This window comes from Chaetura pelagica, unplaced genomic scaffold (genome assembly GCF_000747805.2).
Source record: "Chaetura pelagica isolate M959 unplaced genomic scaffold, ChaPel_1.0 scaffold104, whole genome shotgun sequence".
NCBI classification, from domain to species: Eukaryota; Metazoa; Chordata; class Aves; order Apodiformes; family Apodidae; genus Chaetura; species Chaetura pelagica.
Genome location: NW_009953786.1, coordinates 7,146,138 through 7,165,390, shown reverse-complemented (window position 1 = coordinate 7,165,390; position 19,253 = coordinate 7,146,138). Strand labels below are relative to the sequence as shown.

General features: G+C 40.5%; 1 protein-coding gene across 1 annotated transcript in view; it reads left to right on the top strand.

Moving 5' to 3' along the window:
* The first annotated feature begins 1,126 nt into the window (after positions 1-1,126).
* Positions 1,127-19,253, top strand: part of EEF1E1 (eukaryotic translation elongation factor 1 epsilon 1) — a 34,661-nt gene continuing 16,534 nt past the window's right edge. The window contains exon 1 of the mRNA XM_010000980.1: positions 1,127-1,162. Coding sequence (XP_009999282.1) covers positions 1,127-1,162 — 36 coding nt within the window. The remainder of the gene's footprint in view (positions 1,163-19,253) is intronic.

The window sequence follows — 19,253 nt, the reverse complement described above, 5'->3', positions numbered from 1 at the left end:
ATTTCAAGAGGGTCTGGGCAAGGCAAATTTAAGTTGTGACATTGTAATAGGAAATCCTGTGAAGCACAAAGTGCTCAATAAATTACAAAGGTATCCCTTGAGAAACAGCTCAGGCATTTCTACAGCATTCAGAAAGCAGAATGAGACAAATTTTTTGCTGTTCCTTCTATTGATTAAGCTTCATGTTAAATTTGGAGTGTATTCAGTGACAGTGTAGGCTCTGGAACCCCTTGTCTCATCCAACTAACTTGAGGATAAACCTGCAGTTGTACAGACAGTGTGTATTATTCAATTATTAGCCATGACACACACATGGTGACACAGCATAGGAAAATTTGGGAGAGGGAGGATTCTTTATGCTGGAAAAAGGCTTGGAGAGTTGCATGACAGGACATGCAAAATACTCTTCTATTCAATAAAATTAATAATATGCAAGAGCTGATTAAGGACTAGCTGAAATATGAGCAAATGGGTCATAAATCTTTCTTCATCTGCTGTATGCAAGGCTTTAAGAACACAGACTCATGTCAGAATGCAAATAGATATTGTATTATCATGCATGTGTTGAAAAAGACAGGCAGATCAAGGGAAGATGGCAAAACATAGCATTACCTACATAGAGCTATAGGAGATTGGTCTTCAGAAGAGCTGGTCACCTCATTATTAGGAGACTTCACATGTCACCTTAGTTACAACTCTTGTTTTTAATTATACAAGTATGTGGACTTTTGCCCACCAGTGAGGCAATACATCACTCACAGTGCATCCATAGGCTAGACATACTGCAAATATACTTGTGTTTCTTCCATGAGCTCAGCCAGAGGAGACCCCTACCACAGCCTAATTTCAGCTATTAAAATGCAGCCATGGACCACCCACACTTGCCTCTGTCCCCACCATTAGTGGCCAAAGAGCCTTGCTTGCAGACAGACAAACACAGCTGTGGCAAATCTGATTCCATCTGATCTGAAACAGGTTGCCAAGGGAAGTTGTGGATGCCCCCTCCCTGGAAACATTCAAGTGGGCCAGGTTGGAGGGGGCTTTGAGCAACCTGGCCTAGTGGGAGTTGTCCCTGCCCACAGCAAGGGGGTTGGAATTAGATGATCTTTAAGATTCCTTCCAGCACATGCCGTTCTATGAGTCTATGATTCTCCTGGAGCAGGTAAGGAACATCTGTTGCTTTGCTTCAAAAAGAGCAGCTCTTGCCCCCAGAGTGTACTTCTGATCCTCTCCATGGTTTCTTGCTACTTGCTTTCACTGGTAGCATTCGTAAGTGACTTCCCAGCAAGCAAGAGGGGTTCTTTCCATTCAAAAAAGTATGAATTATTATTTCAATGTCACATTTCTTTAAAATGTTATTTACAGACATGCACTGTGCTCTATTTTTTCCCCCTCTGCTTGTATATGACCCCAGGGAAAAGGCAGGCAATTCTCTTGCTCTATGGTGTCCTTCACCTCTTTGTGATGGTGTCAGTCTCTGGCAGGAAGGCAGAATATACATGTCTCCTTCAAAAGTTGAATGCAAACTTTTTTCTGACACATCTGAAAAAGTCATGTATAGTAACTGCTCCTAGAAGGGCAATGTGATATGGAGAGAGCTCTTCTGAATTTGTTTTGTCCCTGGCCTGAGATGTAAATTGTGCTTTTCTGACTATTCAGTAGTTCTCATCTGCTAACACACCTCACTTCCTTCTCTCTGAACTTTGAGCATGACTGATGAGGAGGATGGAGTATCTTTCCTTGCAAGCCCTTGGGGTTTCCTATAGGGAAAGTTTTTCAGATCCGATAGTGGGCTTTCAGAGTCAGTTTAGGCTGGCAAGTTGCAGGCTTCCAAGCTTGATGTTCTGACCCACAGAAGGGATTTTTTATGTTTTCTCCCATATCATTCTGTCTTCCCTGCTCTCCAGAAGATGTGATTGTTGTTTTGGAGCATCGGTCTTCAGGATCCATATGCAACGCTTCCTGTAGACTGGGTAATCCATCAGACTGTAAGTCATTCAAGGATGTGTCATTTGCAGACTTAGTCCAGTGAGTAGAAGACCTGAATTTGGTCCAGACTAGCTGTACAATAAAGACAAGGGGAAACATTACCCTAGCCCAAAATTTACCTTGCCCAAATTTACTCTGTTTAATTGAGCAATGACAAAATCAGTTACTGTGTATAGCAGATCCCTTCTTCTTTCCCAGATATCTGTCAGTCTTTCCTCAAACAATTTTATATTTATGGGGATTTCAGGTATTCACCATACAGTAAGATATAAATGGGGACAAACTGCAAGAGGAAAGACAAACTGATAGATTGTTAGACAGACTGAATCAGTTTGTAGAGTTGACAATGATATTCATTAACTCAATCAGCCTTCTGTTAATAGTGTGGGTTTGATTGCTGTCTATGCCTACAGGTAAATCTCCATCAAAATTACAGCCATCAGTTAGTCCCCATTTTTATAAACTATATGTGCTGGGGAAAAAAAAAAAAAAAAAAAATTAAAAAATCAGTTGCTGATTTCTTTCTTGCAGTAGCAAAAAGCTGCTCTGAAAACAGCGGGAGGCGCAGAGCCACAGTGACCTCAGCCGGTGCCAGAGAGACTGTGCGGAGCCAAGTGCCCAGGCAGGCACTGCACACACAGCTCTGCCTTGCTGTGCTTCCAGCTTGAGGGTGCTGAGGGTTTTCCTGCCCTGTGGTACTGCTTCTGCTAGCTGCTACAAATCCAGATGTGATAGTCCATCCTGGCCTGAGATCTTCTCCGACACAAGGCAGTGGTGACTTGAAATAAATAATTCTCGGTAAAATCCTCTCTGAAGCAAATTTATTTTCTTAACATTGCTATGCTGTACAACATTTTCTGTATCATATTCTTATATTGTGATCTCTCAAGTCACAGTGCAGAGTAAGTACAGCATCATGAAAAGACAGTGCTGTAAAGACCATTTGCATACATATTGCAAAGTGAAAGGTGATAATCTCTGTCAAAGAGGTCATTTTCATACTACTGCCCACGTTTTGTCCTGCTTTATCAAGCTGAGGAGATCATTACATTTACAAATAACAGAATTGTTATTTTTAACAGAAAACAACTTCTATCTTTTAGTTTCCCACTTGAAGTTTCCCTCATTTTAAAATACATCAGGTGTTAATAAAGCCATATAAATGTGAGGCTTAGTTTAATCGATAATAGAGACCTATTTTTCCACTGAAAAGCAATAAACCCTAGAACTTTTGTTTCTCACCACAGCAAATAAATCTTGTGTAACCCCCACATCTACAGACTGTACATTCAGCTAAAACAAACTAATTTTTTTTCCATTTGCTTCCATGAATTTATGTAGATTTGCACAGAACTGAGAGTCCAACTTTCTATATGTTCAGGGGCAATGACTCTGTAGCCCACGGTCCTCATAAAACCTGATCCATCTTTTCCTGGCCCAGGTTCACATGCCCTGAAACAGAAAGCCTGTTGTTGGAAGCTGAAGGCGGTCACAGCACCAATCTGTGCTGTGAGAGGAGGCTGCTTGGAGGGCTGGGACAGAGGGCACTTTGGGTTAACAAGTAGGAAGAGCAGGCTGGGAATGGGGCATTGTCAGTGTTCACAGTGCACTGGTTCATGTCAGCTCCATGACAGAGAGTTTTCCAGGGAGCCCCAACTTCAGCCTAGAGCTGCTTTTCTTTGCAGGTAACTTTCAGAGGAAGTCATACTTTGTTCTTTATTTAGAGGAAATTATCTTAAAACTTACACTGCTGCAGAAAGATAAGACTTGTTGTTGTTGTTGTTGTTGTTGTTTGATAGGGTGTGTCTGGGTCCTTTGTATCTGACCACGGGTATCCCTAAGCTTTCAACCTGAACTGCATGTATTTTACACAGCCATAAGCAAGTAGTATGATTCCTTCTCCCCCTTTGAAGTTAGCATGGAATCTGTACACACCCTTGGTTTGTTGTTTTGTTTTTTTTCTGCTTGCATCATCTGGAGAATCGGAAACAATCCAGAGGTTGCTGATGTGTCAGAAAAATGTAAATTTTAGTCAAATTTCCCTGCTGCTGTGGGGAGAATAGACATTTCCATGCAAGCTGCAGCCTGGAGTGAGTTTTCTTTTGTGTGCTCTAATGTGTTTTTCAGACCAGCCAAGTTGGAGCTTTTTGCTTTTTTTCAGCAGGGTGGATGCTGGCTTATTGGTTGTGAGAGCCTGTACAATCAGTGCAGTGGAAATAAAAAGCCCTGACACTAGAGCAGTAAAAATAACAATGTTGGTTTCTTCCCACTAAGTGGAAATAACATGCTTTGTTCCACCAATTTGCGGTACAGAATACCTGACACGAGATGGTGTATAACATTTTGTATTTTTCTGGGAAAGTGTCTCAGCATCACCACACCATGCCAGAGCAAAACTGCACCAAAAAATGGTCAGGTACGAGGTCACTGATAATAGGCCAGATTTTCAGGGCTGAGGTAAATCAGAAACATGAAGCTACAAGGATTTCTATCAACTGATAATGTGGCCCGAAACATTTCTTTCACTGGCTAGCTGAAAGTCAATTTTTGGGTGCTGGTTCCTAATACCCATGTGTGAAAGTCTTCTAAAAGACCACCTCTAACCTCCAAGAAATAAATACATAACGAATGACAGGTGCTTACAATAACTTATCATGTATAACTGACAGAAAGAAGTGGTGACCCTGGTTTAATAAATCATGCAGCTTGCTGAACTTGATAGCATCATGTATTTTTAAGGCAATCCCTCATGGATTTTGAATAAAAGAAGAATCACTCAGAAAAAGACATACTTTTTCTGTCCCTTATCTCACTATATTAAGGTAATAAAATTACAAGAAGTGGTCAGATTCTCCCTCTTCTTCCACTGGTGTCTTTACAAGCTGCATGGTCATAGACACTGAAAAGGAACCAAATCTTTCTAGTAACTGCTTGTAACATCATTGTTAGTATATACTACATCTTAAAGGACTTAATATCTGTAGTTAAAAGGTAGCCTTCAGTTTTGGAGGGACCCTAGATGTGTATTTCCATTATAGTGTCAAAATCTCTCAAGGTTAAGTTTAACACAAACACAAGGAAGTACAACTGTCTGCTTCTGTGGAATGCTTCTCTCTGCCTAAGGTTTTGCCTTTTGCTTTTCTCCACAAATATTTTTATATTGTCATTTGGGATGATTCCTACAAAGCTTTTATCCAAGACCTTAGCATTAACTTCTTTAATTTTCCTTAACATTTTGTTAGCGATTTATAATGAAAGTCAGTGTCTCTAGGCAGAACTGAACACCCACTGAGGTCAACAGTAGCCCTCATTCAGACCCTGAGACTTGGTCCCAGCTTCGTGAGGACAGATGAAGAAGATGCAGCATTGCTTACTTGACTGCCTCTATCTTACATGACACAAAATACGAGCAGGGCATTGAGCAGTCTTGGTGGAGCCAAAGGAAAGATCTTTGAACCATCCTAGTAATTGGACTGGTTTCCTGTTAATGACACAGTAACAGATAGAATATTTTAAATCAGTAACCACTGCTTTTATTTAGCACCCTCCATTTGCCAGCTCACGAGGCAGACATTTCTACTTTTTTGTGTTGGTTAATCTGGGGTATAAATAACTGACTCTCCAAAGATTACTAGTAGAGCCTGTATTAATTAAATAACAGATGGTGAACTGGGCAGGCAGAAGTGGTCCAGGGACTGTGGCATTAGCCCAGCATGAGAATGACCCGCGCTCTCCTGATATATGTTTTCTGCGTAGCCTTTTGCCAGCCACTAACCCTGTTGTGTCCTGTTTGACCAAACTGGACAAACAATCCTTCCTTGTTTCATGAAAGGGTTTGATGTAACAATAAATATATGAAAGTTGAGAAGAGCATACAGTCTTTGTAAAAGGGGTGATGTACACGTCTTACAGTACAATTGCAATTGTGAGAGTTTTTTGAACTTTGCGTAGTCTGATCACCTTAAACCCTCCCTGGCACTAAACTGTTTTCCAGTCACAATGTAGTTTTATCCAGCCTTCATAAAAATATGATCACAATATTTTTTTTACTTCTTTCCCAGCACTGGTCCGAAGTAAAAGTGAAAGATGTACAAGGGAAAGAAGAAGCTATACACAGATGCATTTCTAACTGACTGTTACAGCTCCTGGATCAGATTCTCAGCTGACAGAGCTTCAGGGTAATTGGATTACAGTTAATGTAAATCTCCTGATTGACACCAGCTGAGAATCTAGTCCCATCTTCTAAAATCAGACACTTTTTCAAAGGACTATGATATCTATAATGTTTTTTCTGGCTGCTTGTTATGAGATGTAATGAGAAAATAGAATTTAATAGCAAATCTGTGAGCTTTTCTAAATTTAAGTTTACTCTTACTCTAATATAATTTTTATGTCACAACTAGACTGCAGATTGAAAGGCTGACTGTGTCAAGGGAATTTGGTGTTTTACATTTAGAAGGAACATTTAATGAATTATTCTGCCCCCAGATAACCCCTATTTCATTTGTATATAACGCTCAGGGCTAGAGATTGTCTTCCTGATCCTTCTCAGATGTTAGGCAGTACGACTCAAGAGTGGTCATGTTACTGCTATCATCCTTACTTCACGCTCAATCCTGCAAGTGCCAAGTGCCTTAATTCCCACTGAGGACATAAAATGGCTTTAATACAACAATAATCTTAAATTTATAAAAGGCATAAAGTTCAGAGTGAGTTAAATGCTTAACTTCTTTCTCTGTGTGGCTACTGGGCAAAACATATATGTGAACATGATCTTCTAACAATTTAGTATTTAGTGTTTTTTATACGAGTATCTAATTGCTAGATTTTTTTAAATGAAAAGTACTCTAGAACAGTAGGTTGCTTATAAATATTCTGTCCCCTTTATCCCTGAAGGTATTTCTGACTCAGCTCCCACTATCTGGGCTTGTCAGTTTGCAATTCCGTATCTTCAGGATGGGAAGTACAGATCTTTAATGTTGGAATGCTGGGATGATGGAAACATGTTGGATGTTGGAAACAGACTAAGACACATTCACCAAATAGTATATTGGTAAATGAAGTGCTATTGGTCTTAGGGGTAAGCTATTTTATTACTTAACTGCCATGCAATGTAAAATAACCTGAACAAGTAATCCAACATCAGGTTTCAGGGTAAAAATTTGTTGCCTATTAGGGTCAGAAAAAAGTTTTTTCCCCCTCCCCTCTGCAAAGGCACTGGTATAATGGCTCAGTCCATTATGAAAAGTAGCACCTCTCCCTGTGGCAATTGTCAGTAGCCTCTGAAAAGCAGGCTGTACCTCCAGCATACCTCACATAGTGTGTCCCAACTTTGTGTTTGCTTTCCTTTTGTTTGCTTTTAAATATGTGAATGATTTGCAGCCCATGCATGTGCATATGAGTGCATATATGAGATATTAGACGAGATGAAAAGTTTTCTTTACATCTGTGAGGTCAAGTAGGTGGATGAAAGCTTATATATCCTAGGTCTCGTTGCAGGGACCTATCAGCTGAACTTGCAAGACTTCCAAGTGACTGGACACTTACCATGGCTATATAGTTCAGGTAGTACAAGCAGTCCCCAGCCAGAGTTACACATCTCTGTAAAACTAAGTGATGACAAATGAACTAAATTCACTTAGAAAATAATTTACATTTTCTTATACAAAATGTGATGCACTCTTCTGTAGCACTTCTGAAGTGTTACCTGAGGACTTCATCTGGCCCCTGATTTCTATCCCACCCAGATGTACAGCTAGAGCAGCAGCCTATGGAACAGTGATGTGTTCACACACTGTAAGCCTGAGCCTTGGCTAGGAAAAATTAGCTTAACTTTAATGAATACAGTAGAACTGTGCTAATTTAATTACCAGAGGACCTGCCCTGTGTTTCCTTGAACAGTTCTAAATATTTCCTCTCTGCTGTTTTGGTGCAGTCCTGTTATCATATGAATGAACAGTAGAAGAGAAGAAGAATCAGTGACTGCAAAAGGCATCATACTCCAAGAGCTTTCATTTGAACTGGTAGAAAAACTCTCCCTGTCAAGTGTGGAAGTTGTTCTGGTGATCTCCAGAGGTCCCCTACAATCCCCGCCATTCTGTCATTGTGTGTGATTCTGTGATTTCTTTTTGACGTATTTTCCACTTACATTCTCTCTTTGGTAGACCTACAAAACAGGAGTCTTTTGATCAGCAGCACTTTTTGCTCCAGGGCAAAGAACATAGGACAGAACCAAAACATACTCCATTGCCCGTACAGAATCCAGATGTTATAAAATGCAGCAGAAGCAAGACAAGCTGTGGAATAGAAATAGACATATTCTGAATATCCAGAGTCACTTTTTTCCCCAAGTACATTTTCATGTGTTTGCACATCAAACAAACATCAGCCTGGTCTGTTGGAACTGAGCTTTTGGCATCAGTATCAGTGGAGGATGTGAAACAACTCTGCCCAGACCATCAGAGCCCCATTACAGCAAAGTCCTTGTGCATGCTAAATGGCAAACAACTGCTCTTCAGTATCAACAATGGTGCAAAAAAGAACCTGAGGGAAGCTGCAGGTCTTTAGGTTTATCCTCCTTTTGTTAATACTGACCTATCTGCCCTACAAGGTAGGAATTCATGGTGTCCATAAAACAGTATGTATTAGGGCAAGTTATTTTTTATTACATAAGGTAACTAGTTGCAAAAGATCTGCCTAGAGTTCCTGAAAACTTCCACCTCGACTAGACCTAGCCAAGTGCAGGTGAACTGTTGTCAGGAAAGTTTCAATGCTGTTGAGGTTGCTACAGCAGATAACCTTAGTATGTGTTGTATGGTATGTTATTGTATTCAGCCTCCTAAATTGTTCCTGCTGGTGGGTATATTCATTTACACATAGAAGATAAGGATACAGAGGAGAGAGATGAACTTATGACAGCCATATATGTAGCAGTCTTATTTGTGTGTACCCCATTTATTCCAAAATTAGATTTGCCAATGACAAGAAGATAACCTTGATTTGGAAGTATGAAGTGGTATTCACAATATTGTTAATTACCAGTGATGTGTAGAGATTTCTGAGTAGTAAAGACTACTAATTTTAAGCCCGTGAGCTATGATGTTCAGGCTGTGAGCCCAACATACAGTAGCCTGAAACTTAACTGTGTTTTCTTGATGTTTTTAAGATACTGAATTCCTCCAGAAATGCAAAGCAATTAAAGATATTCTGTTACTTCTCTGTTGAGGGCTCAGCAAAGTACTACACAGTGACAACACAAAAGATAGTCTCTGAGATTGTGTCTCATCCTTTTTGCTTTCTCTACCTAAACACTGCATCTCTGTGGAAAGATGATGCAGCACAATCCTAAGGCCTCAAAAGGACATGCATTGAATCTCATAGATCCGTATCAAAATCTCAGGGAAAAAAAAAAAAAAAGGCTTTGCATTGCATGCAGTAGGCATGGAAGGCACTGCTCAGCAGGATTGAGAGGGTTTTGTTATCCCACTTAGGGAGATAAGTCATTGATAGCAACATTGTAGCAGTGCGCCCTTATTCAGGCAAAGTTCCTCCCAGTTTAATGTAATCAAGAATATAAGGACTGCTGCATTCTAATGAAACAATTAAAAAATATGGTGTTGCTCTCTCCTTTTACTATGTTTTTTGAATAACTGAAACTTGATGAATTTATTCTGCTGATGTGCCCAAGAAGTTAGTGCAAGGCTGTGCACACTCAGCCATGTATACTGCAAGTATGCAAGCCTCTAGCTACCTGATTCCCTATGTAGATGCTTTTAATCATTAAAAATATGATATCTTATTCCATTCACTAAGCGACGTTCCTCAGATTTTTATGTTGTTATGGCACCTGTCCTGCTCTTCTGATGGCAGTTTTCTTCCCTTTGCTAAGGCAGCAAACATGAATGTGGTTCAGTACTTCAGCCTCCATCAAGAGCAGCTCAGCTCACAAACACAAATCAGCCTTAGCTGCTAGTTTCAATGAACACAGCAGGCTATGAAGGAGGATGGTGGAAGTGTGGCTGTGTGCTGCCTTCTGTAACCACTGGAACAGGGGCCGTAATCCCCAGCAAAAGGACAAGTCAGACATCCAGGGACAGTGACCCCTTAAACTGCCTCGGTGAGCTCTGGCAGAGGCCATCTGAGCATGCCCTGAGGGCTCACCACTCTCCCTATGAAGAATGAGCGCAGACAGCTACTGTACCATCAGTTTTCATCTTACCTTACCACATGCTGATTTCCCCATATAAATAGGCCTTTGGCTGCCCTTTAGAGCCTGCTTGGTCCAAAGACAATTGTTAGTCAACTTTAAAACAGTGAGGAGTAAGAATTTGCATCAAAGATAGCCCTGTTATTTACAGAGACTGCTCCTGGACCCTGACCATATTAAAAAGCTAAAGAGAAAATCTTGCTGACATCTGGGAACCAAAATTTTTTGGGTCAAGCTGATTTGTGTTCACTGCAACCTACTTATGATATATTTAATTAGTCCATACTTCAGGGCTGCTGTCAATCAATTTCCTCTGAAGATTGGCCACAGATGGAGCTGCAGTGCTGTGGGAGGTGGTAGATGTGCCTGGCACTAGTGAGGAAGATCAAGTACTTCTGTAGCAGGTCTCTTTCACACTCTAGGGGTTAAACTGCCACCAGACTCAGTAGGAACAAACTGTTGGTTTGATAATGACACATTTCAGGACAGCATTTTACTTCAGGAAATTAGCTGGCAATATTCTTCATCCTCTGGAGCATGACCCATGGTCCTGTGGCTTCCTGGGAAGATCTGGAAACCACCTAAGATATTTCTGTTTCACTTGTTGGTCCCTTTACATTTCTACTTTCCTGAATGAACTTGAGCTCAAAGAATAACCTGGGAGGCCCTCCATCCTTCCCAAACTAAAAGGAGCCTAAGTTCTAGGTTTAGAGTATATCAGACAAACAATGCATGCAATTTTATTTACCGAGGCAAATGGACAGTTGATGTTTTTCTTCACCAGGTCTTTTACAGTAAAAGATTTCAGAAAAACAGCTTGTGTAATAAATAGTAAAGAAATATTATCATTGCAATGTTGTCTCCTGCTTCCAAATGATGATATGCAAGGGATATGTGTAACTTCTTGGCACAGATCCACTTGTCAAAATAAAAGAAAAAAACACATAGGGAAAGAGACAAAAGATCTTGACAAATTTGTAGATGCTAGCAAAAATGTAAACAAAAAGTTGCTGTGCCTGATGTATTAATGTAACACTGCCAGAGTACTAGCTTCCAAAATTAACAACTGTTGATGCTTTTGTGACTAGTAAAAAGAGCAGGTGTCATGATTTCTGCTATGTTTGACATTTTCTATAGTTTCTACTCAATTTTAATCTCTGTGTAATACTCAATACTCAGCTTTCTACAAGAAAGACAGAATAAGTAAGATTCCCACAAATGGGATAATACATTTGAAGACAGCTGACCTAAGAAAAGAGATAGCAGAGAGGAAAATTTCTTGACATTTTTATGAACTCATCATTTTTGCCATTTAATATATAAAAAGAAAAACCTATTTCCACTGATTGATTACTTTAATGAATAAATGTACTCAATGATTCGGTGGCTTGAGTGGATTAAATTTCCCTTGCTGGCAGGAACTGGCCTTAAATGAAAGTGTTTTGAGGGTTTATTAATTTTTCCCACACCAAGAAAAAAAAAAAAAAGAAAAAGAAAAAAAAAAGATAGAAAATGAGTCTGAATCTCAAACCACTTTGATCACTGTTTATATTTTATAAACTATTGCCTGAACCTCTATGAGCTCCTGTGAAGTAAAACCCAATTACAGTCCCCCAGACTGTGGGCTCAAATAATTCTAAACCAGATTTTTCACAATGTCACTGGTGTGTTGAACAACACCCATCAGCTTATAATCATAACCTTCTTCTTTTGCACTCCTTGCTGTAATCAGTTGAAATATTCACCATATGAGCCTCTCTTCTCACCTCCACAAATGGTTTCCAAAAGACAGCAGCAAATAAACAGTTGATTGAAAAACAAGAAAAAGGAGAAAAAAAAACAAAACACCACATTGTCAGGTACAGATTTGAGAAGTTTTGAGTAGAGATATGAAGCAAGGCTGAAGATCAGAGTAGGAAGCAAGAGGGGAAAAGAGAAAAATTCATTACAAAAACATATTTAAAAAAAAAAAAATTAGAAAAAGGAGGAACTGTGTGATTTTGCAGAGGTGCTGGAGGAGAGGATAACCTTCTGTTTGCAGAGAGTGACAGAGAACTGGAACAGGCTGCCCAGAGAGGCTGTGGAGTCTCCTCTGGAGACTTTCAAAACCCACCTGGATGCACTCCTGTGTGGCCTGCCCTAGGTGGTCCTGCTCTGGCAGGAAGGTTGGACTAGATGATCTCTAGAGGTCACTTCCAACCCCTAATATTTATGATTCTATATCCATTACTAAATTCCTGGGTTATGGTGCAACCTAACCTGAAGTTCTTAAACTCATAAGCTTGGTGTGCAAGTCTTTCTGAATTTCTGGGTCAAGCAACACTTGTCTTAGTAGCAAAGCATCATGTGACATCTCTACACTGATAGAGATTTTCTTTGGGTGATGTATGTGCTGATGATGTCAAACAAACACACTTGCCAAAAGCTAAAGGTAAATTTCTTCTCACAAAGGCAGAGTTTATGTTGGTCTGGGTCTATAACATATTCCAAACATATTTTATTTGTCAGATAGTTGCTTTAATGGAAAAAAATGCCTTTAAAAAAGTTTTATACAATACTGCTTTAATTCCAATTCTGTATTTTGAATGTTTGCTTACTTTGTAGATTCATGTCTTCAGCAACTAGAAATTGAGAGACTGAGTATAGAGAAGTAAAGAATAGATGAAGGAATGTAATATATATTTGCACTAGCAGTACTACCTTCAAGGGGCTTTGCAGCAGATTAACCTTCTGATTGCATGTATGTGAAAGGCAACTCAAACCGTAGTGAGACATTTGCTTCATGTTTCTGTTTGTCTGGTTGTGCCCTGATATTTGCTCCTGTTGTCTTTGTGCAACTTGTCCCAAACCACATTGGCAGGAGAAAGGGTTTCTAAGCTTTCCTTTGAGGCTGCCTGCCACTCAGTGAAGGACACTTCTGGTGTTCATACCTGGATAGATACACTTGCCTATTTGCTGTGTCAAGTCTGTACTACTTTTTTTCTCAATTTTATTTTCTGCAACATTTCCTAATTTTATTGAATAGCTCCTCTTTGACTCAAAAAGATCAAAATAGAAATGTGTTTGTGTGTAGTATTTGATCATTCCTCTCCTATTAGGGAAAATGCATGGATCCTCTAGGAAGTGTCAGACAGTTCAATTAGCAACAGCAGAAGACTGATTCCTCCTCTTTGTTCCTGATTTAACTACTGCATTCTCTAAATGCTACAAGTTGCAATACTGAAGGCCATAAAGGCTTTTTCATCTGTGAGAGAAGCATAAAGGTAGAGGCAGAATCCTCTCACAACAATTAATAACTGCGATGCACCCAACACGCAGCCGTCCAGGCATTACCCACCCTGGAGCACTGTCAGAAATGCTATTTCATGCCTACAACAGAAGGTGTTTCCTTGAACAGCTTTGCATAACTCTGTAGTCAGTGCAGATGGATGGAATAAAAGGGACAGCAGAAGGGCTGCTGGGATTGGCAATTCACCCTGCAAAACTGCACACAGTGCAATAGTACAGCATCCAAGTGCAGCTTTAACCCACCACAATATGAATCTGTCTGAAACTCATATTTAGAGCCACTTATAAACAGAAATTTAAACTTCTTTGTTTATGTCTGTTTATTCAAACTGAGATTTTTTCTTAAGAATCCCAACTATTTTACTAGCTGACAGGGTGAATAAGGCAATTGAAGCTTCAAGAGCATCTACTTCTCCATAATTCTCAACTGATACAGAGCCACAAGCAGTAGTTTAGAGAAAAGTCTAGAAAAAAGAGCAGGTTTTCCATTATTTGCTGTTTGTGACATGCTGAGTAGGTTTAGATGAAGTGGCAATGAAAACTATCTTGCTACAATGGAAGTGCTCTAGCCCTGCAGCAGATAAAGCCAACTCACTACAATCCTCAGTATTGGCTTGTTTTATTTGTGCTGATTGATGCTGATTTGTGCTACATTCTCATGAGTGTGACTGTAGAGTAGTTGCGTCCTTAAAATCTGGAAATTAATTGACAATTAAAATCAGAGTAGGTGAACCAGTTCAGGAATTCACATAGCATAGTAGGAAACCTAAATGCATCCACTTGCAACTCAACACTGAGGAAACTTTTTATTTGAGAAAAAGAAAAGCCATTGATGACCACTCATGGTGACTATCACTAGTGGAAAAAAAATAACTCTTGGAAAGGCTATTTTTAAAATGGGGTTTTTACTCTTGGAGCCCAGTGAGACTCACCTATGACATTAGCATAATCTGTTAGTGATGTGACATTTCCTTTCAGATCCACCCTTTCCTCAAGGATCAGCATTTCTGACAGCATTTCTGTGACACTGGCAGAGCTGTGGGTCAAGCGGGCACCACACCAGTTTACACGAGGGCTGAATTTAACCTTGTGTCACAACAGCTCCCAAAGGATCCTACAGTAAGCACCGATGTGTTCAAGGCTGTGCATGCTGGCATCACAACAAGATCTCCACTTTAAGGGCAATGTTGAGGGCATCTTTCATCCTGGGGCAAACACAGAGCATTGGAAAGATGTTCTGCTACAAAAATTTTGCGACAAGCTGCCATCATCTCCTGCAGGGCAAATACAAGAGCCTACTGTTGAAGACAAGCCATCACTGCCTGCCTCAGGTGCTGACATCGCTTCTTTAACACATCCACTTCTCTAACACAAGCCTTATTCTCGACAACAGCTGCTACTGATCGGGCTGTTACTGATCAGGCATCTTCTCCTTGTTGGCTAAAAGGCAAAAGCAAATCTGTCAGAGACAACACGGCCTAGCATCTTGTGGGCAGGGGGCTAGATCAGCTTCCAGACCACTGGCTGCATACTCGTGTCCAGTACAGGGAGCCAAAGGTGCTTTTGTATAGGCCTGAGGAAGACCAATTGATCTTCTGCAGGCTGCAGAGGAGGCTGCGTGTTGAATGGACAAGGCTCGTTTCCAGCCACCTGACCCGCCTGCCACCTAGTGTATGCTCAGGACATATTTCCAGCTCAGCACAGTGATAGCTGGAGAACAAAGAACAGAATTTGTCTGGACTAACATGGTAGGTTACTGACAGCATATGCTGAAACAAACCTCTCCATACATTTTCCATGCAGATCCACATTTTCTTATCTCAGGGAAATTGAATTTGCAACAACCATTTCCTAGGAATTGACTCTTTTCTTATTGAACAATAAAGTTACCTGGACTTTCTGACAAAAAACACTTCAAAGGAACAGCTATGAGTTGTGGTTTTTTTTAGTAGATACATACTTACATGAACACATACACACCCTTTGTTGATTGGTTTCCAAATCCATGGAAAATAGTAAAAATGATTTTGAATTTATCAAAACTAAACTCACATCCATGTTCAACAGTTGTTTAATTTCAAAACCAAGCTATGATGCTTTTAAGATCCAAACAGAGACACACCTATAACAGACAAAGCTCCAGGAACTCTGAGCTATGAACAACTGTGCCAGCTCTGGGAACACATTAAACACAAGCACAGCAGTGCAGAGCTACTTGCCTCCTACTCGGGTTATTAGCTTTCATGCAGCAATGCAGTAATGCAGCTACTCTGCCTGTGAATCTAGCACTGCCTTGCAACTCAGATGAATCCTTAAATCACTATAGTGCCTAGGCAGTGCTGTGACTTGCAGTCATCTTCCATGAAACAGAAAAGAAAAATCATTAATTCCATTTTGTAATGGTCAGTGATGAATCCTGTTGTCATTCCAAATTCAATGAATATATACATAAGCATATTTTGCCAAATTAAGACATACATGTTGATGAGATGGGTGTTTTCAGGAGTATGACAAGCCTCCCTTGCCCTGCTTTTGGTGTCGGTACAACCGCAGCAGCAATACCATGGCAACTTTCCCTTCCCTGTTTCCTTCCATATGCACTTAGGCTAAAATCAGCTGCTGGGATGGTAACATCTCTGAGATGAGCCTGCAGAAAGGCTTCTAACTAGAAGTCCTTTTGTCAGTGTAACCTAGTGGAAATGAGACAAAAAGATAAAATTATCGTGCCCCTTAGGTTTAAAATACTGCTTTTGAATTAAGTTGTTTTCTGCCTGACATGTACAAGAATGGCTAAATTTTCACACAGACCTGGGGTTCATGTTGTTGTACAGCATGGAGTAGAGCAGAAGAAAAGCTGAAGCAGAGGAGAATGGCTGTTACAAGAATCATTCTTTTTGTGTGTTTGATTTTGCAAAAGAACTTGAAAACTTGAAGGAAAAAAAAAAATCTAATTTCATCTTTGCCTCACTCAGTTACCACAGGGACCAGGAACTGGTCTGGATCTTTTAGTCTGACTGCACACGTTCCCCTCATTTCAATGATCAGGGTAACAGCAGTCAAGGTCTCAGCTTCTTTGTCTTCCTTTTAAGCTAAAGGAATAGCTCCACTCACACGGGCTGTAGAACAGGCAGGATAAAGTGGATCAGTCACAAACATTTTGCCAGTTTGTTACATGCATTTAAAAACTACTTGTGGAACTAGAGCACCAAAACCTTCCTACAGCACTGCTATTAAATCCTTACTTGGGGAATTTTTATGAGGTTTGGATTAGGAAGGTCCTACTGGTCCTATCAGAGGGAAACAATCTAGTTTATTGATATTTTACTTCAACACGTGTGGAAAAGTGTCCATTGGGCAAACCTGCCTTCTCTTCCTTCCCAGGGGTACCTGCGAATAAATAAGCATTAAAGGCAAGTGCAGTTCATTGTGCAAAGCAGGGACACAAAATGCAAAATATGAAGAGACCTCTTTGTTTCTGGCTTAGGGCAGGACGGGCAGGGTGTGGAAGAGGGGGGTCTCCATGCATCGGGGCAGTGGGCTGGGGAAGGAGCAGCACCCCCAGCTATAACCTGGACCTCCCTGTGGAAGGGAACTGCAGGACTACAGCCACTGCTGCTGAACTGAAGAAGGTAGAAGTAAAAGTGGATTCCAATTGTAGCTGTTCTGGGTCCAAGGCACAGGGCAGAAAATTGTTTCAATTTGTATAAAACATAGATTTGTATGTAAATATTCTACAATAACTTCACCAGTAATGAATAAGAAATAAATTGCCTATTTGATGTATGATAAAACCATTATTTTGCACAGATGAGGCAGATGACACTTGATTTATATTGTCTTGCCAAAGTGTCAGACAATTAAGGGGAAAACTGTTTGGAGACTTATTACATTGACAAAATTCTGGTACAGCTAACAGCAATATGATTCACACAAGGATTGTCTGGCATGTAAAGCTCGTTTTAACAGATACCAACGTGACATACATAAAGCTGTCAGGCTTCCTCTAAAGGACAGTCATCCACTTCATGTTTCAAGTGCCAGATTAATTATATTTGACATTTAATTTATAACCTCAGGTATTTCAGATTTGGAACTTGGCTCTGATAACAGCAGATCAGAGCAGCCCTCTGTTTGACACAATCGATTTTTCAAGTTATTTTCCTTGTGTGCGAGGGTCTCGATTCAGATTTTTGCCTGTCGAGCTGGCGTACAGGACACTGATACCTCTAAGCAAAGTGGGCTTCATTCGCCTCCTCCCCCAGCCGCCCCGTGGTTAGTTATTTTGCGCTTTGGAGTAAGTTTCTTCTGCAGCCTCAGTCACAAAGCTCCACCTAATGGAACGCGGGAAGAACTGTGCGCAGTAAGAGTGGGAGAGGGAAACTGCTAAGCAGGGTTATCAAGGGAAAACGGCTACACCTGATTTATGGTTTCCACTCCCAAGGTCTCTAAAATTTTGAGGGGGGAGCAAGCTTTTCGTCTGACTGAAATTGTAACCCTGCTTTTATTGTTACTGGTAGATACTGCAATCCATAGATGGTAATATATCATCCTGATACAGTGTCTCACCTTCAAGTTTCCAAGCCGTTAAAAAAATATAAGTAGATTTTAAAAACCGTAAATGTGAGTATATTTTTACTGATAGATGGCTTATTACTGAAAATGAAATCTTTCAACAATGAAACCATCCACTAGCTTTTTTAAGAAACGACAAAACGTTTCTCTCAGTTTCCTCACTGAAAATTAAGGGTTTCTGAACAGTTTTAGATCATTCCTTGATGTCACCCTGGAACACCAACATTTAAAAATATTAGATCATTCCTTGATGTCACCCTGGAACACCGTTGGAACACCAACATTTAAAAATACTACTGCAGGAAGGGAGCTGAGAAATCAAAACAGTTCTGCAAAGAGCAATGCCATTTTCAAAGCAGATTAATTGGTTTGTGTGGGGTTTTTTTTGTTTTTTTGTTTTTTTTTTAAATGAAGTGCTTTGCAGATGTTAAAGGAAAAGATCAGGCAAATTCCTGCAAAAGCTCAAAAATCCACTCATTATTTCAGAATTGCTCCCCACCCAGAAGAAGGTTCTGTGGCCACTTTCAGACTGTTTTCTGCAACAGAAGCTACATATCTAAATGTCACCTTGTATCAAGGCAAAACGTTTCATTAAAAAAACCCAAAACAACAGAGCATTTGTCAGGATCATCTTGTTTAAAATGACTAATGCAGTGATAGCCCTGAGTCTGTATTTTTGAAATTGTTAATAGCAAGACAAGATTAGCTTGTTGTTACTAGTAAAAATGCTTGGCATGTAATAGTCTTTTATCAAGAATTGCACTCTGATATTCTGCACGGACCTGCCAATCTAAAACTGTTGTCATTTCTAACCTGTGTGATCAGACGCACAGGTGTGGCACCCACAGCAGAGCACCTGCCACGAGGGAGGTGGTTCAATAGTGTCTCTAACAAACCTCAAGTGCGCCGACTTGCAGTTAAACCAGACTCTCTGCACGGCCAGCTCAGATTGTGTGGGGTTTTTGCCTCTTCACTACTAACTTCACCGTGCTTTTCTTAACCCCGCTCCCCTGCCTCCTCCTCCTCGGATGCCCCCGAGGGGCACGGGCACCGGCTCCGCCCTGCGTGACCTCCCTCTGCCTCACAAACCCCCCGCAGCGCCTCTCCCTTGAACTTCAGCTGCTTCGCTAAATTCGGCGCTGCTCTGTCAGCACGAGGTGGAGGAGGAAGGCTGGAAAACCGCTGGAGAAGCAGAGAG